General features: G+C 32.6%; 1 protein-coding gene across 2 annotated transcripts in view; it reads right to left on the bottom strand.

Annotated features, from left to right (window-relative positions):
- LOC124357381 (transcription initiation factor TFIID subunit 4-like) overlaps positions 1 to 25,724 on the bottom strand; it is a 58,872-nt gene that overhangs the window by 4,371 nt on the left and 28,777 nt on the right. For both annotated transcript variants that reach the window (XM_046809138.1, XM_046809144.1), the window contains 5 exons: positions 19,471 to 19,847; positions 18,580 to 18,746; positions 13,551 to 13,681; positions 10,172 to 10,354; positions 169 to 291 (listed from right to left, as the gene is read on the bottom strand). In XM_046809138.1, the coding sequence (XP_046665094.1) occupies positions 169 to 291; positions 10,172 to 10,354; positions 13,551 to 13,681; positions 18,580 to 18,746; positions 19,471 to 19,847 (981 nt within the window). The remainder of the gene's footprint in view (positions 1 to 168; positions 292 to 10,171; positions 10,355 to 13,550; positions 13,682 to 18,579; positions 18,747 to 19,470; positions 19,848 to 25,724) is intronic.

The raw sequence follows: 25,724 nt of genomic DNA, 5'->3' as shown, positions 1-25,724 counted from the left end.
ACTTTGGGAAATTACCAGGACGTTTAAAAGGTTACAGTTACAATGAATAAAATGTTAGAAGAATCATGCAGGAAGTTATTATACGTTACAAATGGTATTTAACCTCAGCAGATTCTTACTTATTCATATAACGTAGCTCTAATGGTTATACATTATTGAAATTAATACCTGGCCAGACATGGAGAACGAATCAGACCCGTCTAATCTCGGCTTTTTTCTAGGACCAATGGCCTGGAGGGCTGTGAGGTTGGCTTCCCGCTGCCGTAACTCTTCCATCTCTGCTCTCTGCATCTGTAACACCAGGATTTCATTACCACTGGCTGCAACATGATCAATCTCTAGATACTAATATATTCTTTAATAAACTAGTGTAAGTGCATTTATTACCACTGACTGCAACATGATCAATCTCTAGATACTAATATATTCTTTAATAAACTAGTGTAAGTACATTTATTACCACTGACTGCAACATGATCAATCTCTAGATACTAATATATTCTTTAATAAACTAGTGTAAGTGCATTTATTACCACTGACTGCAACATGATCAATCTCTAGATACTAATATATTCTTTAATAAACTAGTGTAAGTACATTTATTACCACAGACTGCAACATGATCAATCTCTAGATACTAATATATTCTTTAATAAACTAGTGTAAGTACATTTATTACCACTGACTGCAACATGATCAATCTCTAGATACTAATATATTCTTTAATAAACTAGTGTAAGTACATTTATTACCACTGACTGCAACATGATCAATCTCTAGATTACTAATATATTCTTTAATAAACTAGTGTAAGTACATTTATTACCACTGACTGCAACATGATCAATCTCTAGATACTAATATATTCTTTAATAAACTAGTGTAAGTACATTTATTACCACTGACTGCAACATGATCAATCTCTAGATACTAATATATTCTTTAATAAACGAGTGTAAGTGCATTTAATACCACTGACTGCAACATGATCAATCTCTAGATACTAATATATTCTTTAATAAACGAGTGTAAGTGCATTTATTACCACTGACTGCAACATGATCAATCTCTAGATACTAAATATATTCTTTAATAAACTAGTGTAAGTACATTTATTACCACTGACTGCAACATGATCAATCTCTAGATACTAATATATTCTTTAATAAACTAGTGTAAGTACATTTATTACCACTGACTGCAACATGATCAATCTCTAGATACTAATATATTCTTTAATAAACTAGTGTAAGTACATTTATTACCACTGACTGCAACATGATCAATCTCTAGATACTAATATATTCTTTAATAAACTAGTGTAAGTACATTTATTACCACTGACTGCAACATTGATCAATCTCTAGATACTAATATATTCTTTAACACATTGGAGTCTGCTCGCTATTTGCTGTTTTTATAACCCGTCTGCATAAATTAATTGGTTTTCACATTTTGTTTTTAGAAAAATTTTAAATATTATGTTTAAGATATTATATTTTCTTGAAAGTTCTATCTTTCCTCTTTAAAATGATCTGTAAAACTGTATTCCTATAAAAATGTAATTAATTTTAAAAAAAATTTCAAAACTTACATTTTTTTAAGAAAATAAAAACTCCCGCATGTCTTGTGTTACTTGAAAACTAACTTTTGAATAAATAAAACAAGTAATTTCAATTTTTTTAAAGGCATTTACTATATACATATTTACAAATAATTAATTTTAATTACCAAAAAAATTTCAAATGCTAAAAAAATGATTGTTGTCGTAGACAGACTGACGACGCGCCAGGCACGTCAGTGGATAATACAAAAGCCTCAAGCGGTGTATGACGTAGTAGCGCCTAGCGGATTGTTCTGAACTGATGTGCTTTCTAACGCAGGCTTTCGAATAATCAGCATATATCAATCGGCAAAGCTGTGCGAATATCACTCGAGCGACCGCCGGGGGTTTAACTCCAGTATAGACTCAATGTTAATAAACGAGCAATTACCAGCTGTGCTCTTTAATAAACTAGTGCAAGCTGCAACGCTCGAGCGCCACTTGACTGCCGGTTCTCTAGATGTTTAATAAACTAGTTGCGCTCCAAGACTGCAGATCAATCTCTAGACTCGAATGTGTTAATAAACTAGTGTAAGTACATTTTTTACCACTGACTGCAACATGATCAATCTCTAGATACTAATATATTCTTTAATAAACTAGTGTAAGTACATTTATTACCACTGACTGCAACATGATCAATCTCTAGATACTAATATATTCTTTAATAAACTAGTGTAAGTACATTTATTACCACTGACTGCAACATGATCAATCTCTAGATACTAATATATTCTTTAATAAACTAGTGTAAGTGCATTTATTACCACTGACTGCAACATGATCAATCTCTAGATACTAATATATTCTTTTAATAAACTAGTGTAAGTACATTTATTACCACTGACTGCAACATGATCAATCTCTAGATACTAATATATTCTTTAATAAACTAGTGTAAGTGCATTTATTACCACTGACTGCAACATGATCAATCTCTAGATACTAATATATTCTTTAATAAACTAGTGTAAGTACATTTATTACCACTGACTGCAACATGATCAATCTCTAGATACTAATATATTCTTTAATAAACGAGTGTAAGTACATTTATTACCACTGACTGCAACATGATCAATCTCTAGATACTAATATACTTCTTTAATAAACTAGTGTAAGTACATTTATTACCACTGACTGCAACATGATCAATCTCTAGATACTAATATATTCTTTAATAAACTAGTGTAAGTACATTATTACCACTGACTGCAACATGATCAATCTCTAGATACTAATATATTCTTTAATAAACTAGTGTAAGTACATTTATTACCACATGACTGCAACATGATCAATCTCTAGATACTAATATATTCTTTAATAAACTAGTGTAAGTACATTTATTACCACTGACTGACTGCAACATGATCAATCTCTAGATACTAATATATTCTTTTAATAAACTAGTGTAAGTACATTTATTACCACTGACTGCAAACATGATCAATCTCTAGATACTAATATATTCTTAATAAACTAGTGTAAGTGCATTTATTACCACTGACTGCAACATGATCAATCTCTAGATACTAATATATTCTTTAATAAACTAGTGTAAGTACATTTATTACCACTGACTGCAACATGATTCAATCTCTAGATACTAAATATATTCTTTAATAAACTAGTGTAAGTGCATTTATTACCACTGACTGCAACATGATCAATCTCTAGATACTAATATATTCTCTTTAATAAACTAGTGTAAGTGCATTTATTACCACTGACTGCAACATGATCAATCTCTAGATACTAATATATTCTTTAATAAACTAGTGTAAGTACATTTATTACCACTGACTGCAACATGATCAATCTCTAGATACTAAATATATTCTTTAATAAACTAGTGTAAGTGCATTTATTACCACTGACTGCAACATGATCAATCTCTAGATACTAATATATTCTTTAATAAACTAGTGTAAGTTGCATTTATTACCACTGACTGCAACATGATCAATCTCTAGATACTAATATATTCTTTAATAAACTAGTGTAAGTGCATTTATTACCACTGACTGCAACATGATCAATCTCTAGATACTAATATATTCTTTAATAAACTAGTGTAAGTGCAATTTAATACCACTGACTGCAACATGATCAATCTCTAGATACTAATATATTCTTTAATAAAACGAGTGTAAGTTCATTTATTACCACTGGACTGCAACATGATCAATCTCTAGATACTAATATATTCTTTAATAAACTAGTGTAAGTGCATTTAATACCACTGACTGCAACATGATCAATCTCTAGATACTAATATATTCTTTAATAAACGAGTGTAAGTGCATTTAATACCACTGACTGCAACATGTTCAATCTCTAGATACTAATATATTCTTTAATAAACGAGTGTAAGTGCATTTATTACCACTGACTGCAACATGATCAATCTCTAGATACTAATATATTCTTTAATAAACGAGTGTAAGTGCATTTATTACCACTGACCAGCAACATGATCAATCTCTAGATACTAATATATTCTTTAATAAACGAGTGTAAGTGCATTTATTACCACTGACTGCAACATGATCAATCTCTAGATACTAATATATTCTTTAATAAACTAGTGTAAGTGCATTTATTACCACTGACTGCAACATGATCAATCTCTAGATACTAATATATTCTTTAATAAACTAGTGTAAGTGCATTTATTACCACTGACTGCAACATGATCAATCTCTAGATACTAATATATTCTTTAATAAACCTAGTGTAAGTGCATTTTATTACCACTGACTGCAACATGATCAATCTCTAGATACTAATATATTCTTTAATAAACTAGTGTAAGTGCATTTATTACCACTGACTGCAACATGATCAATCTCTAGATACTAATATATTCTTTAATAAACTAGTGTAAGTGCATTTAATACCACTGACTGCAACATGATCAATCTCTAGATACTAATATATTCTTTAATAAACTAGTGTAAGTGCATTTATTTACCACTGACTGCAACATGATCAATCTCTAGATACTAATATATTCTTTAATAAACTAGTGTAAGTGCATTTATTACCACTGACTGCAACATGATCAATCTCTAGATACTAATATATTCTTTAATAAACGAGTGTAAGTGCATTTATAACCACTGACTGCAACATGATCAATCTCTAGATACTAATATATTCTTTAATAAACTAGTGTAAGTGCATTTAAACACCACTGACTGCAACATGATCAATCTCTAGATACTAATATATTCTTTAATAAACTAGTGTAAGTACATTTATTACCACTGACTGCAACATGATCAATCTCTAGATACTAATATATTCTTTAATAAACTAGTGTAAAGTGCATTTATTACCACTGACTGCAACATGATCAATCTCTAGATACTAATATATTCTTTAATAAACTAGTGTAAGTGCATTTAATACCACTGACTGCAACATGATCAATCTCTAGATACTAATATATTCTTTAATAAACTAGTGTAAGTGCATTTAATACCACTGACTGCAACATGATCAATCTCTAGATACTAATATATTCTTTAATAAACGAGTGTAAGTACATTTATTACCACTGACTGCAACATGATCAATCTCTAGATACTAATATATTCTTTAATAAACTAGTGTAAGTGCATTTAATACCACTGACTGCAACATGATCAATCTCTAGATACTAATATATTCTTTAATAAACGAGTGTAAGTACATTTATTACCACTGACTGCAACATGATCAATCTCTAGATACTAATATATTCTTTAATAAACGAGTGTAAGTGCATTTATTACCACTGACTGCAACATGATCAATCTCTAGATACTAATATATTCTTTAATAAACTAGTGTAAGTGCATTTAATACCACTGACTGCAACATGATCAATCTCTAGATACTAATATATTCTTTAATAAACGAGTGTAAGTGCATTTAATACCACTGACTGCAACATGTTCAATCTCTAGATACTAATATATTCTTTAATAAACGAGTGTAAGTGCATTTATTACCACTGACTGCAACATGATCAATCTCTAGATACTAATATATTCTTTAATAAACGAGTGTAAGTGCATTTATTACCACTGACTGCAACATGATCAATCTCTAGATACTAATATATTCTTTAATAAACGAGTGTAAGTGCATTTATTACCACTGACTGCAACATGATCAATCTCTAGATACTAATATATTCTTTAATAAACGAGTGTAAGTGCATTTATTACCACTGACTGCAACATGATCAATCTCTAGATACTAATATATTCTTTAATAAACTAGTGTAAGTGCATTTATTACCACTGACTGCAACATGATCAATCTCTAGATACTAATATATTCTTTAATAAACGAGTGTAAGTGCATTTATTACCACTGACTGCAACATGATCAATCTCTAGATACTAATATATTCTTTAATAAACTAGTGTAAGTGCATTTATTACCACTGACTGCAACATGATCAATCTCTAGATACTAATATATTCTTTAATAAACTAGTGTAAGTGCATTTAATACCACTGACTGCAACATGATCAATCTCTAGATACTAATATATTCTTTAATAAACTAGTGTAAGTGCATTTATTACCACTGACTGCAACATGATCAATCTCTAGATACTAATATATTCTTTAATAAACGAGTGTAAGTGCATTTATAACCACTGACTGCAACATGATCAATCTCTAGATACTAATATATTCTTTAATAAACTAGTGTAAGTGCATTTAACACCACTGACTGCAACATGATCAATCTCTAGATACTAATATATTCTTTAATAAACTAGTGTAAGTACATTTATTACCACTGACTGCAACATGATCAATCTCTAGATACTAATATATTCTTTAATAAACTAGTGTAAGTGCATTTATTACCACTGACTGCAACATGATCAATCTCTAGATACTAATATATTCTTTAATAAACTAGTGTAAGTGCATTTAATACCACTGACTGCAACATGATCAATCTCTAGATACTAATATATTCTTTAATAAACTAGTGTAAGTGCATTTAATAACCACTGACTGCAACATGATCAATCTCTAGATACTAATATATTCTTTAATAAACGAGTGTAAGTACATTTATTACCACTGACTGCAACATGATCAATCTCTAGATACTAATATATTCTTTAATAAACTAGTGTAAGTGCATTTAATACCACTGACTGCAACATGATCAATCTCTAGATACTAATATATTCTTTAATAAACGAGTGTAAGTACATTTATTACCACTGACTGCAACATGATCAATCTCTAGATACTAATATATTCTTTAATAAACGAGTGTAAGTGCATTTAATTACCACTGACTGCAACATGATCAATCTCTAGATACTAATATATTCTTTAATAAACTAGTGTAAGTGCATTTAATACCACTGACTGCAACATGATCAATCTCTAGATACTAATATATTCTTTAATAAACGAGTGTAAGTACATTTATTACCACTGACTGCAACATGATCAATCTCTAGATACTAATATATTCTTTAATAAACGAGTGTAAGTGCATTTATTACCACTGACTGCAACATGATCAATCTCTAGATACTAATATATTCTTTAATAAACTAGTGTAAGTGCATTTAATACCACTGACTGCAACATGATCAATCTCTAGATACTAATATATTCTTTAATAAACGAGTGTAAGTACATTTATTACCACTGACTGCAACATGATCAATCTCTAGATACTAATATATTCTTTAATAAACGAGTGTAAGTACATTTATTACCACTGACTGCAACATGATCAATCCCTAGATACTAATATATTCTTTAATAAACGAGTGTAAGTGCATTTATTACCACTGACTGCAACATGATCAATCTCTAGATACTAAATATTCTTTAATAAACGAGTGTAAGTGCATTTATTACCACTGACTGCAACATGATCAATCTCTAGATACTAATATATTCTTTAATAAACGAGTGTAAGTACATTTATTACCACTGACTGCAACATGATCAATCTCTAGATACTAATATATTCTTTAATAAACGAGTGTAAGTGCATTTATTACCACTGACTGCAACATGATCAATCTCTAGATACTAATATATTCTTTAATAAACGAGTGTAAGTGCATTTATTACCACTGACTGCAACATGATCAATCTCTAGATACTAATATATTCTTTAATAAACGAGTGTAAGTACATTTATTACCACTGACTGCAACATGATCAATCTCTAGATACTAATATATTCTTTAATAAACGAGTGTAAGTGCATTTATTACCACTGACTGCAACATGATCAATCTCTAGATACTAATATATTCTTTAATAAACGAGTGTAAGTGCATTTATTACCACTGACTGCAACATGATCAATCTCTAGATACTAATATATTCTTTAATAAACGAGTGTAAGTGCATTTAATAACACTGCAGTAAAGTATTTGTACGTAGGTACTGCTTGACTTGAAGAGTAGTAATATTTCCCCTTTTATATTTTGAGAATAGATTTCTTAACTAATTCGAGATTTGTTTATCTACAGATTTCTGTACTATAACCATTTAAAACTGTCAGCACTATAGAGAAAGTATGTCAGACTGTGCTGCCTGCAAGCCACACCTCCTCTGCAAGGAAATAATTAGACAAAAATGCAAAAAGGAATCAAGCTACATTTAAAAATGTTGTGATTCAGAATTGTTTTTCCTTATATATTTTTGTCTAATAATAAATTGGTTATATTTTATAGTAAAGGTCCACCATAAAAAAAGCATAAATCAAGTTTTTTGTTTTTTTTTTACGCAACTTCATGTCACGTTAACCCTAGAACTGGCAATGGTGTCACTCTGTACTGGCAGCTCTATTTTAACAGCCTCGCAGACATTTCTTATAATGTATCACATTTCATAACTGTTAGTCCAAATATAAACTATTATATGTCAATGTATTCACAACTATATGGAGAGCATTATAATAACAATATCTTATTGTTTCCATGGAAACATATTTTTGTTCTTTTTTATAAAATGTAAGAAAACATTTTTTGGACATTATTTTTGTAAATATTCCGTTGTGTAACTGCTTAGCAATAAGCTTTACATCAAAACTGTAAATGCATAACTTATTCAAAATTTTGTCCTGATTCAAAAAATATATAATTATTGTAACTTTTACCTCAAAACGTATGTGTTACAGGGCTTTGTATGAAAAATCACGCGTATTTACTTATTTTCAAAAATGCGTAGATTTCTAAATAAATATTATTTTTTGTAGGTAAACATAATCTCATGACTGCATTTTTACTTATATAAGTATGACAGATAAAACAAAAATAAAATAAAATAATAAATTTTAATCTTACCCTATTTACATATGTACAATATATACAAAGTTTCATTTTTCACTCAGCGTCACTAGATTATTTACATATGTACAATATATACAAAGTTCCATTTTTCACTCAGCGTCACTAGATTATTTACATATGTACAATATATACAAAGTTTCATTTTTCACTCAGCGTCACTAGATTTATCGGTCTCTAAAGTTTTCACTCATACTAAAACTATAACCTAAGAAAGCTAAAAAAACAATAATAACATACTAAAACACTATAAAATACAATTTCCACAAATACAATTGGATTCGTAACCTCAAACACAAAACCCGGCACTTGTTTACAGTTTCACAACAATGTGGTTGACCCGTACTACGTTCACGTCAGCTGTCATAGAGAACGATGCTTTACGGTAAACAAAGAAGACAATAAACGAAGTAAGAACAGTAAATCGGTACTATAGTTAACGCTGTTCCAGAATATATCAAATAAAAATCATTTATATGACCTTAACTGCCTAAAATTTCAATAACTGTACACGTCTACTTTGGCGACGAATATTCGTTTCATACCAGCTGGAGGGTTAACAGGCATCACTGAGGTTCTCACAACATTTCAAGGCTATAGCTACACATTTTATTACGTCAAATGTTAAAATGTCATACATTTGTACTAAGTTTGTTTACAAAATTATTTATTCTGTGATTTTTTGATTGCCATCATGGTTACCTATGAGACCAATGTAAAATGTTCACCAACACTCAGCCAAATTCCATGGAGTGACATTCGCTATTATTATCGAATTCAATGCAAATTTTCAATTCTAAAAGTCAGTTCATTCTCAAGATACACTAACAGAAATAAAATATTTCCAGCCTCTCTAGTGATAGACTTTGCTAACCCTCAGCCAATAATGAAGTCAATTACAGAACTTGGCAAACATATATAAAGATACATCCATTCCATCAACTCAAGCCGAAGCTGACTATTACTAATTTAAGGATGCCACTTCCTCCTACAGACCAGTAACTTGTTTTGTTATATAAGTGCAACATGCTGCAAAAATTTCAGAACAAAAGAAATAGCTGGAGAGGGCAGCTATCACCTAGACGTGATGCCTCATTCTATTTGACACACCTGAAGTAAGCTGCTTTTCATAGATAATGACAAAAAAAAGCTTGTGTTGTTTATTGATTCCTTCATGCTTAACTTTCTCCAATGATACTAAGAAAGTCATATTTCGATCTTACCTCTTTAGCTTTGGCCTTAAGTTTAGCTTGCTCAGGGTCTTCGCTCTTCGATCTACTCTTGGCAGCTCTTAACAGCAATTCCCGCTCCTGCTCGTCATGCCGCTTTCTCTCTACCCTGTCCAGCTCTTCCAGGAACTTGAGCTGACCTCTCACGTCTTGGGTCACTTCGTATCGAGGATCCAACTGCAATACACATTTATTTCATAAGAAATTTTTGTTTCACTTTATTATTTGACACCAACAAAATTTAATTTTTACAGCAATACGAAAAACATTGATGAATATCAAATTCAGTAAAAGGAATTAAGTAATACCATCTCAGTGAGTAAAGTTAAAACAATTTTAATTTTAGCACTTTGTTGCCCAATTGATTCAGTTTCCAAATACTGCTACATAATTACCATTAATAAACTGTAATTTACCTGTTGAATTTTTTTTTATCTAAAGTTACAATCGCAACAAAAGAAACAGTCAGAATGTAAATTACAATAGTTCAAAAAGACATACATGTGTATATACGTGCGGATCATATTTTCTATATTTATGTTGGTGCCACGCTTCTGCTACATCTACGCACAGACGTCAGCTGCTGTGCAGTAAACAAACAGATAATATTGCTAATTAAAATTAATCTCACAATTTATTTACTTTCTTCAATATTTTCTCTATAAAATATACGTATGTTTATGGGTAGTTATGAATCACTCATAACTCATGACATTTTTGACTGGTGATATTTTTCTTTGTAAGAGTGCCCTAAAAAGTAAAGTTTTTTTATTTTAGATTTGTTTTTTAGTTGATTTGGATATACTGCTGAAGAGGTTTGTAATTAAAAACACTAAATTTAACATATTTGAAGTTTTTTTTGTAATTTATACAAAAATTATTCTAATTATTCATAAAAGTTATTATATTTACAGAATGCTAATATAAAATAAAATATATAACCGGTAATGTAAAAATGATCGAAGAGAGAAAACAAATCAGTCTAAAACACTACTAGATTAGAGAAGCGTTTAGTTATTTTCCTTATCCTTTCCTGTTTAATCTCTCCTAACAGATTTTTCATTAACATCAACTTTTGTTAATTTCAGATCAGATGTTTATACGACAGTTAGTTTACATTTCGGTAAAGCTGTCATTCAACTTTGAAAGCATGTGGAAAACATAAACACGCGTGACGCGAAACAAAAGTAGTCACTTCACAAATGTACTGAAGAATTTGGCAAATTAACATGTAATGAATGCATCCCCAAACTAATTTCAGTAGTTATCAAAAGGATAACAATGATAACTAGTAATTCCTTCAGCAGTTAAACAACCCTTAAATTTGGTGGGTATTTTTCACATTAGTCAATACCGAAACAGTGAATTTTGTGTTTTGTTACATTTGGTTTGCTAAGAGTGAACAGGCAAAGGAAAAATTACCCTTTCATAATGAAACATATTTTTTATTTACAGATAATTTTTAACCCTTCCCACGCAGTATACATATTAGAAGGGTAGTTTATGACCATATGCCAAATAAAGTTATATCCGATATTATAGATTATGTTTCTTGGAGTTTTTTTAGTTCACGAAAGACCTTCGAAATGCCGGTGCTCGCTCCGTGCTTATTATGATTGCCAAGTAAGTATTTATATTTATAAACAACCTTCACTCAGCAGCAGGGGGAGGGGCGCACCTTTTGTCTAACTCCGACCACCTGCTGGTCAGTTCTGCGTCTCCTACAGAGCCATAACCAAACATATCCGTGGCTTGTATTACTGCTTTCTCGGTTGTCACAACCGTGCGCTATGTCATTGTTATTCTTTATCAAGAATATATGGTAGTGTTGTGATTAGTTTTTTAAATATTTATTTGTTTTATAGTAAATTTACAATTTTAGAATTAAATTAAAATTTATTTGAAATAAACAGTTTTGTAAATAGTTATTTTTATCAATAAATACGCTAATTTTAAGTAAAATGCCCTGTTTTATACTGTTTTGATTTTGCCTTTTATAATTTAGCTATAATAAAAATTAGCTATGAACTTAAAGAAACAAAATTGTTTTACTTATCTTGGCGTTATAGGAAAGGTAATGGATTTATTAGTGGTGTACGAAGGGTTAATAAACTAAACAAATTATAAATTCATTATCCGATAAATCAATGTTTGTTGGTTCTCCTTTATACATACATAATTAGGAAAAACAAAAAAAGATCAACTGACTGTTCAATAATGTGTACACATGTACCTTTAAAAGTTTTTAGAGATGCGAAAGCAGTCTGGGATGCACAGTTCAACACACACGGCCATCCATGCCGTGTCAAGACACCGCTGCTAGCCGACACAGTCTTTATCATTATTGGAACTGTCATCACTTTCTTCTTTCATAAAAATCTCAGCTAAAAATCCAATTGAAAGTGGCGCCACTCTATACAATCGCTAATTGCACAAATGTTTATCACCTGATGATTATTTGCAATTCGTGAATATCATCACGCCCAACAACTATATAAAAATAAATAGACTAAATGAGAGAACGTAGCAACAAAGATAAACAAATATGAAATAGCGTCTGGTGATTGCTTATACTATTTTACTGTTCTGAAACAGATGACAAGCCACAGTGAATCAGCAGATATTATAACAAAAAAGAAACTGAGCAGATACGTCACTGCACTCTATGAGGCACAACAGATAATATGAGAAAATGTTTCTGCCATTCTCCGGTATATAACATGTGGGTTTGGTTGAACAATTATAACTCTCCAAACAATGCAGAGATAAAATGATTGTTTAGAGATGTAGCAGGTCCGCAAGCGAGCTTATTTTAGTGAGGGGTGGTGATCAGTAAATTACATGGTTATTATTTGTTGTAGCAAAATAAAGTTTGTATTAAAATGTTCATCTAAACGTAACACAATTTTACTATTTTTGTTAATTTTTCATACATCTTCCGTTTCCGAGTTATTACAATTTAAAATTTTGAATGGCCGCCATTTTTACCCCTGAGATGATATTTTTTCTAGAATACCAGTTTCAATTAAGTAGCTTCAACATTTCAAAGTTTTAAGTGTATACCTTTATTCAATTTAAAGTTTAAAGATTTGTTTCTAAAAAAATAAGTGGTAAAATAAGCAAGATAAGAGTAAAACTTTTATTTCTTACTTATTTAGACCTAACAAACCATATGGCACAATTTGATTAGAGTGATAGTGTATGGACACCCTGTTTAAATTTCTGAGAGCTTCAAAGTTCATAAAAATGAACATTCTAGTTGCCCTGAAATGAAAAAGATAAGTTTTGTATATAAAAGTAATTGACAAACTCAAATAACAACAAAAAAACATATATAATCTTAATATTCATATATACTAAATCAGTTACTCACTTTATTTAAATCTATCCTGTGTTCGGCTATCACAGCAAGCTTTTCTACAATGTTTTTTAATCTTTCTTGCGTTGCATGGGATATGAGGGCAGCCACTTCTGAACTCGGTTCTTCCAGCCCATGTTTTGCCGCTGTAAATAAGAGCTAATAAAAAACTAGAACACTTTCAATTGAGTTCTACTTAAACACTATTTATGTATGTGTTACTACATGGGATAATTTTAATGTCAATTACATTAATTTAAGTAATATTATTTTTTCTAAAAATCTTTCAGAATAATTCAATACATAAAAATTAACAGTGTATCTCTTTCTTTACCTTACCTCCTCCCCCACCCATTCAAGGAAAAGTAATATGATGATGTATAAATATAATTAGGTTTTCAGTGAAAACAACTCTTTTGGATTCAAATGTATGTGTTAAAAAATGTAGTTTTAACCCATTGCGGATCGTATTGTTTTGGCGCACGGGCACCAGCGGGCACGAATTAATTTACGGTCAGCGGCCGCACGAACAGCAATGGTGCGCCACATCGTATCGCTCGCTAATGTATACTAGAAAATTCAGCTGTGAAGGTATTCGTTCAGATGGAACATGGGCCTGCTGGGATATCCGTGATGTAGGAGCGATAACACGCGAGCAAGGTTCCATGGTGGCAGGGATGATGTCTGAATCATAGTCTAAATAAAGCGGCTCGGGCGAAGTGATTACAACATCCGAGCAGTTGTCTAGACTAAACCCGCCAACATGTACTTCTGCGTCGTTTAGTTCTGTGTAATTAACCTCAAAAGTATTATAATGACAACTGAGGAAAACACCCAATCAGAAACGCTACAAAGCAGAGAGTAAACTCATATGAATGATTTTTCAACTTCGACATACAACTGCGATCTTTAGGATATTTATAAAACTTTTGAAAACTCTAAACGTAGACCGTTGTTAAACACTCATAGTTGACAAGTGAAGACGATCGCCCCATCTATCGGACATTAATAGAACTATTTGGAGGGAAACTTAAAAGCAGACCGCTTTTGCGACCTGAGCTCGTCATCGTGCCGTTAGGCCCGGCCACTGCGTGACGAGCCCAGCTCGTCAGTGATCCGCAATGGGTTAACCCTGGAACTGGCAAACGCCCGATATCGGGCGTTTTTTTTAGTCGCATCCTAGATGGCAGCGCCCGATATCGGGCGTTTTAATACGTCTTTTATTTCTCAATATTACGTACTTAAAACACGATCAAAGAGTATCGGTATTGATACCAATCGAAAGAGGAAGGTTCAATTTATGTAAATAATACACTAATAAATAATTTATTTTTTTCGGTATACGTTTATACGTCTTATAATCTCTGAACTATTTGTTTACATTCTCCCGCGTTGCGCGCGCGCAGCGATGAGTCAACTGGTTCATTCGGCTATTGTTATTTCGTCAGCTGCACAGTGTCCTATCTAGTTTATTGTTTGTTTGAGTTTGTTGTAATGATGGTTGTGTATATTACACAATAATAGTAAGTTTTTTGTGCGTGTTTACGTAATGGATCGTAATTTCCGCGATCGTTCAAGTTGCATTCGAGAACTAGTTGTACATTGATACCAATCGAAAGAGTAAGGTTCAATTTATGTAAATAATACACTTATAAATAATTTTATCGTTTCGTTACACGTCCATACGTTTTGTAATCTCTAAACTGTTTGTTTACATTCTCCCGCGTACCGCGCTAGTTGCGCGCGCAGCGATGAGTCAACTGGTTCATTCGGCTATTGTTATTTCGTCACCTGCATGGTGTTCTATCTGGTTTATTGTTTGTTTGAGGTCGTTGTAATGATGGTTGTGTATATGACACAACAATAGTAAGTTTTTTGTGCGTGTTTACATAATGGATCGTAATTTCCGCGATCGTTCAAGTGAAATTCGAGATCTAGTTGTACATGAAATAAACAACAAAGAGGATTCCGATTTATACATTCAATCAGAACATAATTAAATAAATATATAATACAAAATTAAAAAATAGAAAATTAATATTTAAACTAATAGTTACAAGATTGTACAAATCCAAGTGAGCTTTGAAGTTCTTACTTTTGTTGGTAAGTAGCACTTTCGAATGTAAGTGTATAATTTTTGTATCGTTTACCACATGTAAAAAAAAATACCTTATAAACTATGTGTTGTTTTATTTTTACTCAGAATTAAATGCTCTTCCTTTTGTATATTTTAGATTTTGCGTATCACTAACAACCAAAATTTTACAAATCAAAAACTTTGAACTAACTTTTCTTTTTTCTAAAAAACATTTTTTTCCTGAAGAGGTAGAGTAAGGGTATTTTTTTTTGTTTTAATTATATTATGTGAAAAATGTTCCTTGAACAATGCTGAATAAAGCAATATATAATATGACATAGGTACTTTATAGTAAACATGTAATAATAAAATAAATATAAGGCAATGTATGAAGTACTAAAACACTCTGCCACTGTGAGAAATATGACCGCCAGTTCCAGGGTTAATGTATGTACATCTGCCATGACATAATGAATGGATTACAAATAATACTTGCAGATTTGTGGATGGTGGATACTCAAGTACAAGTTTTATTTTATTATCTTTCATACCTTAAGAAAAACCAAAATAAAAATTTAGAAATTTGAATAACATTTTTAAATATGTACTGTCGATTAGTTGTTTGACAAAAAAAAGCCATACCTCAAAAACTTTTCATTTTACGAGGTTAGCCTGAAATCTATCTCACCTCCCTTTTCTGGTTAATTGTTACACATTACTGATAATCTTAGACCAGGTCTAGGTATCTAAAAATTCGCAATTACTGTAATTGTACAAACAAATTTTTCTTCTAAATTTGTTAGTTAATTCGCTGTTAACAGACCGGGATATGTCAAAAACGTTATTAATGGTGATGGATGAAACATGAGTTTGACTCGTGACGAGCAATGGGTAAAAAACGCAAGAGAAGTCAAACCAATCTCAAAGCTTACAGTATTTTTTTCTCAGATCATCATGATATACTCCACAAGCAATGTTATATTGACGTTCTAAAGTGGCTAAGTGATGCAGTGCGAAGAAAACAGCCTGAACTGCGAGCAGATCGTGAATATACTGTAGGAGAGTCATGAGATGACCCCTGGTTCAGTACATGGTGCAGCTGTGTATTGTAGTGGTAACACCTTATTTTGCAGGCACTTAAGTCAGTAATTACGTCTGCAACATTAGTGAACACGATTATAGAGTCTCAAGAGATGTGACTAACGCCTTAAATTTTTGCCGGTATGCAAAGAGACTAGGGATCGTCTCGTGACTGGCCTACAGTATTTTGTATATTTATATTTTCAAAAACTGTTCTACACTACAAAGAAACCACAACTTTCTGTTGCTCTGTAGATTGTTCTTCAAATATAAATTGGTAGAAATATACAAATGTTTAATATTACGAGGGCTGTTTTTTAAGTAAGGGCCGTTTTTTTTTTGTAAATAAACAACAATTATTTTTTTCAAAATACATTTATTTTCAGAATCTGCATACTTTTCTTTATTTTTCTACATAGTTGCCTTGTTTGTTAAGGCACTTATCATATCTTAAAACTAAGTTTTGAAATCCCTCTTCAAAGAAATCTGCCGCCTGCTCTGACAACCAGGAGTTCACGGCCGGCTTGACTTCTTCGTCGCCATTGTAGCGCTTCCCTCCAAGATGATTTTTCAAGTAACGAAAAAGGTGGAAATCGCTCAGAGCAAGGTCGGGGCTGTACGGCGGATGATTCAAAACTTCCCAGCCAAAAGAGTCGATCATTTCCTGTGTCCGAGCAGCGGTGTGAGGCCTTGCATTGTCGTGGAGGAGCAGAATTCCCTTTGTCAGCATGCCGCGTCTTTTGTTCTGAATGGCGCGTCGGAGACTGGCCAGGGTTGCGCAGTAGGCTTCTGAGTTAATCGTCATTCCTCGCGGCATAAAGTCCACTAGCAAAACACAGCGCCTGTCCCAGAACACAGTTGCCATAACTTTGCGCCGCGACAGCGTTTGCTTGGCTTTGACTTTGACTGGAGATGTTGTGTGCCGCCATTCCATGGACTGTTGCTTTGATTCAGGAGTGATATGGGATACCCATGTTTCATCTCCTGTGACAATTCGACTCAACATGTCGTCTCCTTCCTGTCGTAGCGGGTCAAGAAAGTCAAAGAACTACTTAATCTCTTTTTTTTGTGATCCTCAGTGAGGAGTTTGGGTACCCATCTTGAGCACAATTTTTTAAAGTTTAGGTTTTCTGACACAATTTTGTACAGTACTGACCTGGACACTTGAGGAAATTCCATAGAGAGAGTGGTTATTGTGAACCGTCGGTCCTCATGAATTTTTGCGTCAACTGCAGTAATCAAATCTCCCGTGATCACAGATGGCCGGCCTGAGCGATCTTCATCGTGGACATTTTCGCGGCCATCTTTAAATTCTCGGACCCATTTCCGCACTTTATCTTCACTCATTGCCTTGGCACCATACACCTCACAAAGCTGACGGTGAATGTCAGCAGCCGACATGTTTCTTGCAGTCAAAAATCGTATCACTGACCGAATCTCACACGCGGCGGGTGATTCGATAATCTTAAACATTTTAAAGATCCACAGTAATGCATACAGGTTAGCTACAGAGCTGCAACTGGCATGAAGTTGTTCGCTAAGAATGCCGGGAGGCGGGGCGCAAGCTCGTTACGGCAGGAACGCGAACTACTACCGTGTACGGGAGAGAACGGCCCTTACTTAAAAAACAGCCCTCGTAATTCTCTTCAACTCCTGTTAGTGTTTTTAAGTGTTCTTTTTCAATAAAACAAATATACATCTCATTCAACAGTCTATATACTTGTTTTTTTTTTTTAATTATTATAATTTTGATTTGTTTAACTCTAGATGTCATAATACAGTTATTTAGTAATCCATGCATCAATATAATACAACAATGCCCTAAACGTACAACAACAAACATCTCTTGCATTGTCTTAAAACTGTAAAGATATAGGAAGTACATACCAATTTGGTTAATTTTTTGCATCAGAGGGGTGGAATGCAAGTAAATGTCATCTTTGCACGATCTTATTTGGGTTCCAACAAATTCCGTTGAGCCCAATATCCTCTGCGTTTCCTCAGCAAGATTCACTCCTCCCATAGCAGCCACGTCATTTATATCATCGTCACCTCTGAAAAATAATATACACATCATCAAATTTGACTTTCAATATGTAACTATGTAAATGTAAGTGGCTATAATTGCGAGTCTCCTACACTCATGCTGCTCAATGCAGCAAACGGGGTAGAGGGTATTGTAAGTTCCACTGGAAATTTTGAGTTTCTCTGATACAAACTTGTTTGGTACTATAAAAATAAACGTATACAAATTTTGTCTATTCATCTTTTTAATTGTAACTTATTTAGTGCTCTCCTACTTAGCAAAAGATTTTATCCAAGTGTCAATCTATGACAATTTAGCAAAATTTTAATTTTATACTTTCAAGTCCAAACGAAGGCCAAGCAAATAAAAAAGAAAAAAAGTGTTATGCCAAACATAAACATACATTATAGTACAAGATTAGTTCTGCTCTTTACTACTATAAATTTAATTTAGTAGGGTTGCCATCATAACTAATTCAAAATCCCAGGTTTTCTAGTTTAACATTTCTGATTATCTTGTGCATTTTTTTTAACTAAATATAAACAACTGTATTATATGTTAGAAATTATAGTTTATAAAATGGGTATTTAGAAAATATTCAATTTACATAAAAACATATATGGCTATTTCAAGTTTAATTCAGAGCTCCCCAACTTCTGAAGAATGAATATAATCCAGCTGATAAAAACTAATTTTGGCTAGGGAATGGATGAAAACATGAAAGTAACGTATGTAATGTAAAATTGACTCACGTGTATCCCGTGGAGGAATAAGTTTTCTTTTCCTTTTCTTTGGTACCAGTCACAGCCTTGAGGAGAATGGAAGGAGCAGGCCCGTGGATGGGCTGCTTGAGGGAGGTGGTGGCCAGGGGTGAGCCGACAGGCCGCGTGGCTATGGTAGCCTTGGCCAACATCTGGCCAGGCTTGAGGCCCGCAGCGGCCAGGGCCGGGGCCTTGATGCCGATGGGCACAGTGGTATGTTGACCGGGCTTGGTCAGGGTTGTGGTCCGTATCGGCGTCTGTAATCTGATGGCAGTAGTGTTTCCTGGAACCAGAGGTGTCTGCGGCCTCAGCCCCACGATGGGTGTCCCAGGTGCGACCTTGGTCCCTGGAGCTGGTACTCGCAGTGGCTACACATCAAATTATACTTTACTGTTAAATTTAACCTTTAACGTCTAACACTGTAATGTACTTTAACACCATATCAAATTTATCACTCTCCATTCGAAACTCCTTATTAAATTTGAAACAATAGACTTAACAGAATGCAAAATTTCACAATGTATCTATATCGTTCTAAATATTACACAGACAAAAAGTGAAGATCACCCAAACAAGAAACCATCTTTTATAAAAACAAAGAAAATTCATGAAGGATCAAACATTAGCACTTGATCTTAAAATTGCAGAATTAGTTCTACATAAATATTATATGCTAAAAATATACAAGGAATATTCTTAAAGTAAAATTATAATAAATGCCTGATTGAAAAGGCATGACATTAATAGTGCTGTTGACTCGCAGATGTGTAGGGCTTATGCCAGATCATTTGCATCTCACATGTCCCTATCTGTCTCCACTATTTTTTAGATTGATTACAAATTTTCACATTATTCGCTACCAATAAAGATCTTGTCAACTGTACATATGGATTGTGATACATTTTCTGTGTGTCAAAACATTTAAATACAGCAGGCGTTCACAGTCAACTTTGTGCAGTACATAAAACTAACATTGTCAGTGATATAACAGTGAGATAATGGTGCCAAGAAGGAAAAACAAATGTCCACAACAAGTATTGTAATGGAAACCATATGTTGTGATAGTTAAATTATTGCATAACTAAATGATAAAAAAAACCATCAATTCACAACTACAGAATCACTGTATTTTCATAGACAGTTTTGTTACAATGTAGCTCATGATATTAGTTAAGAGGTGTAGAATTCTAGAATGATAGCACCAGTTTGAGAACAAAAGGTTTGTTAACCAATATGACAGTTATCATAGTATGAGTGTAAAATTCAACTTGGACTTTGACTAATTAAATACAGTTTTAAGTTATTTTACTACTACTACTGCTATTAAGATGTTCAACTCATCAAATACCTCCAGTACCTACTATTTTTACCAACATAAAAAATATTTCCTTCTACTATTCCATAGTTAAACAATACCAACTTCAAAAACACAATACAATTTCCCAACACAGCAAACAAAGTTTAGAAAACTTCTAAAACACATTTTACTACCCTCAATACAACATGCAAGATCAGCGTGGTTCAATTCTTTTCTAATCCAGATAGTTCCTCAACTTCCACCAATGAAAAGCCAATATTGTTAAAAAGACAATACAGATTTTTTTGCTTGTACCTTAAACATAAGTTTCTGATTACATTCCATTCTTAACTCTCTGACACTCACCAACATTTCTCCAATAATAGAAAAAATACAACATTTTCACAATAGGTTATACAAAAATTAAAAGTTTGTGTACACAAAGCAGGTGCTAAGCACAGGTGAAAAGCTTGAGATCAAATGTCTAAGAAAAATTAAATTTATCTCTCCTTATGTTATGCCTCATTTAAGAAAACATTTTTCAAAACTAATATTTAAAATTATTTTTAAGTGTAGTCTATGTAACAATAAAACTGAACAAACAGGTGTGTATTTATAACTATTATAATTGTATTAATCTCATTTGTTCATTATTACACTGGGACCAACTGTAAATAAGTTTAATAAGTTCATATATTAACCCATTGACTACCAATTCAAATTCAAATAATTTTATCTTCAGGTACCGAATTTAATTTCCCATTTATCAATGAAAATCATTCTGTGAGTGTCCAGGGTCAATTATAAATATTAAGCAACCATATAACATGATCAAATTGTATTTTACTATCTTATATTTAAAGTATTTAGTTGTCTAGCTGCATCTGGATTTATACCCGATCTACCACTAAAAATAAAATTATGTGGTTCATTAGCTTGCCTAGGCCACTTAAGTTTGAAGGTTAGACTATTTCCATCACCACTTTCACTCAAAATTTCGTCATCAAAGTTTTAATCACTCACTTCATTTTTACTTTTATTGAGTATGTTCCCCACAAAGTTATTAAAACTCTCAGAAAAGAGTATGTCAATTTACCGCAACATCATTTCAGACAGTAACTAATCAAAATAAACAATCAACAGAAGAAATGGTAAACAACAATCGATTTTGAGACAGTCGACCAGTTTCAAAATTGAACGTCTTATATTTAACAGACCATCGATATAATAGTATAGATATATCCCAAAATTATCGATATTGGATGTATTTTTTTACTCCAAGATTACATACATAGCGTAACGAGCTGTGCCCCGTCATCAGTAATTATGCTAATGCTAACTGATGACAGTAATTATGCTAATGCTAACTAATGACAGCCAATATACGTCATTGGTAGCCAAAGGGTTAAATATATATTTATATGTACTTTTGGTGTTTTTTGGCTCAATATCTTTACTTTTTAATTACACTAATAGCTACATTGATATTAAAACAGTAGTACACTAGGGTGATATATACCAGAAAACTGGGAGTAATACAATACTCATGTTTTAAATATCGTACTTAACATTAAGTTGTAAAATTCAACAACAGTGTAAACAGTATTATTTTTTTAAATAAGCTCTTCTTAATTGAAAAGTGAATGAAACATATAGAGAAATTTAAGCACAACTCTAAAATAATGTCTCTGTTATTTCTTTTTCAATATATTATTACACATACTAATAAGACTTTTACAGATTCTAATATAAAAGGGTAAAAAGTTCTGAGATACTTGAGAGAATATTTTTTGTGCTACAACAATAAAAGAAAAATATATGCACAATTTTTTAAGTAATCTCTCCAGTGTCAAAAACAAGTATTTCAGAATTTGTGTGATAATTGACTCTAAATGTATTAATACCAGTTGGGATTTATTACATTTTATAAAAAACATACATTTATTTCTTTAGACCAGTTTGTATCTTCAATTATTGACTGCCTGTTTCCTATTGTACTTTACTAATAAAACAACTACACAAGTACGAATAATGTTAAACAGAAGAGGAGACAGCATATTACAATAACCGCCACTGCACTTACAATTACTATTTAACAAAAGCTGATTACAAACAAACTGGAACAATGGGAACAATGAAACTTCCTACAGTACCTCAAGACAAACATTTTATATAAAATAACATTAGATACGCAGATAAACATTCAGCACGAAGTTATTTGTTCCTATATGTAAACTGAGACATAATTCAACAGTGACAGTTCGTTCGCCCATGCATTGTAACTAATTCTGTTTGTCAGCAGTGTTTGGTTTTGCTTTTGTAAATATTTTGAGCGAAATATATTGTTTTTATATAGTTATATTGGATGGCCAAGAATATGTTGTGAAACACTATAATTTTAGACGTTAAAATGTGTTTCTACGGTAACAGAGTCTGATTTTCAAGTACTATTTCTAGTTTATGTACACATATTAAAAAAAATCATAAGAGACAATACCTTTTCTAAAACTATAATAAATTTATAACATTTTAATTATTTTAGAAGTGTTAATTTATTTACATTTAACTATCTTTCCTTGGTATTAAAATAAATATATGAGAGGATAGATGTAGTGACTCTATCATAACTATAACAATTTATGTGCAATGTACTGGATTTTGAGTGGCTGTGTGACGAAATAAACTTTGAATGTGTTGCTATATTAACCCTTATAACGTCACAGACGCCGTATGGCGCATAGACAAACTATCTCCAAACGGCAAAGACGCGGTACGGCGCATCGACACAAAACTGCGTCTATAGCAAATTGAAGTTCCTTTTAAATCCGATCAATGTCACTAACGGTATGCGTCAACCATGTGTGTGGGTTATTGACCTATGTCAAGCGTCAAAATATAGCTGTCGCGTTACATTGTTTGAAACAATAGACGCGGTGTCTAGACACTCTCCCCGCCACACGGCACAGACGCCGTACAGCGCACGCGCTTTTGTTTGCAGTTTGGCTTCAGGTAGTGCGTGTCTAACCATCGCTGAGTCGGTTTCCTTCGTCGTATTTTCTGTTTATATGGTTTTTATTTATTTGTTAAAAGTATTGATATCTTAGTTTTAGTATTCATTTAGTGTTTTTAGTGTCATTTTAGTGTTTAGTGTCACCTATTTAGTGTTCAGGTACTTTGGGATTCTACCGACCACACCAGTATGAAGAACACAAAAATATAAATTTATAGCTAAACAATCATGATAGAACGAAAAAAAACAACTCTTTAATTACAAACTTACAAGCATTTCCAGGCATTGTGATCGGTATTGTTGTCGCTGTTATCTTATCTTTCTCGAGAATCCCGATTACGAGGCCAGGCGGCATCACATGATTTGCGCGGTACATAATTGCCTTTCCATTACAATTCAATTTATATTTCTGATCAGATCCTCTAGAATTTGATATTTTACTGATAGGTACTATCTCAAGGGATGTTTTTCTTTCGTTGACATCAGCGAGAAGGCATGGCACTCGCATTTTGGGTGGCGGAGTATGATCAAGAATAAAAACAAGTTTTGAGTGTTTTTTCAATAAAGAGTTTAGTTTTAGTTTGATCATGTTTGTTTTTATTGAATTTTTGTGTTTGGAGAAATGTAGAGGTAAAACACGGAAGTACAACCAATGAATACAAACCTTATAAGAAGCGCAAAGCCAATGTTAAAAAGTCTGCCAATTTTTATTTGAATTTGGCAAGCTTAGCGCGTCCACCGCTAGGCAGCGTGAAGGGCGGTCGTGGCGTGGCGAGCTAGAGTGAGACAGAAGACAGAGCGGGAGCGAATGAGAAGACAGCGCGCGGCCAGTTAGACAGAGAGAGAGAACAAGCTAGAGCGAGAGGGATAGAGGGGGAAACAAGCGCTCCTAGCGGCGGACGCGCTAAGCTCGTTTTGGCGGGAAACCAACTTGGCAGACTATTCTCCATAAGCTTTGCGCTTCTTATAAGGTTTGTATTCATTGGTACAACAAAGCGACGCATCATCTGAACGGGCGGCGAGACTCTGCAATCACGTTATCTACTAGACCGCTCGACTTTGACCTCTGTCTGAGGATGGGGAGGGGTTTGCGATAAGACAATTCCTGTTTTATATTGACGAAATATTGTTCTACGCTAATCTAGTAATCAGTAGAAGCAAAATGTCAAATAACGATTCATGTCTGGGTGTGGTCGGTATAATTCCAAAGTACCGTGTTCATTATTAGTGATAAATAACATGTCTCGTAACATTGACAATCCTGAGTACAGTGACTTTATAATTTTAAAATTTTTACTTTTTTATACTTACCATAATTATAGAAAGTAAAAATAAAAATGAACTTTACACATTTACATTTTTTTTTTTATTGTGCCGTTTGCTGGAAGTCGTGAAAAGATATACTGACGTTATAAGGGTTAATATAGTTTTCTAAAATGATATAGTTTTCTAAAACTAGATTAAATTTAGAATATTTTTACTGTATTGAAAGTTGTAATTTATTTACATAACTACCTTTCCTAGGTATATCCCCGGCACACATTATTTATTACAACACGTTTTTATAACTTTGACTTACAAAGAAGAATTTGAAATATTCACATAAAGGATTTGTATTATACGGCACAGTATTCTCTAGTTCATTGACAAACTATACCAAATATACATATATTTACAGTGTATAAAGATCTTTTATACATTTTATAAAACGTTTGCAAATCACCCTAAAACAGCCTGCCAGTAAGAGAAAAACCAACTGCTAGTTTAAGGGTTAAAAAGTGTTCTATTGAATAATGAATTGTGTCTTTTGTTTTAAAACGTAAACGAATAAAAGGAGTTGTTGAGTATAGATAATACAAAATTGATTGTTAAATTTGAGTAACAATCAAATTAGAATCAAGCTTTAGAATTTCAAGGCCCACTGTCAAAATTATTACT

This window comes from Homalodisca vitripennis, chromosome 1 (assembly GCF_021130785.1).
Source record: "Homalodisca vitripennis isolate AUS2020 chromosome 1, UT_GWSS_2.1, whole genome shotgun sequence".
Lineage (NCBI taxonomy): Eukaryota > Metazoa > Arthropoda > Insecta > Hemiptera > Cicadellidae > Homalodisca > Homalodisca vitripennis.
Note: the sequence above shows the minus strand (reverse complement) of the source record. Positions and strands in the feature narration are given on the sequence as shown.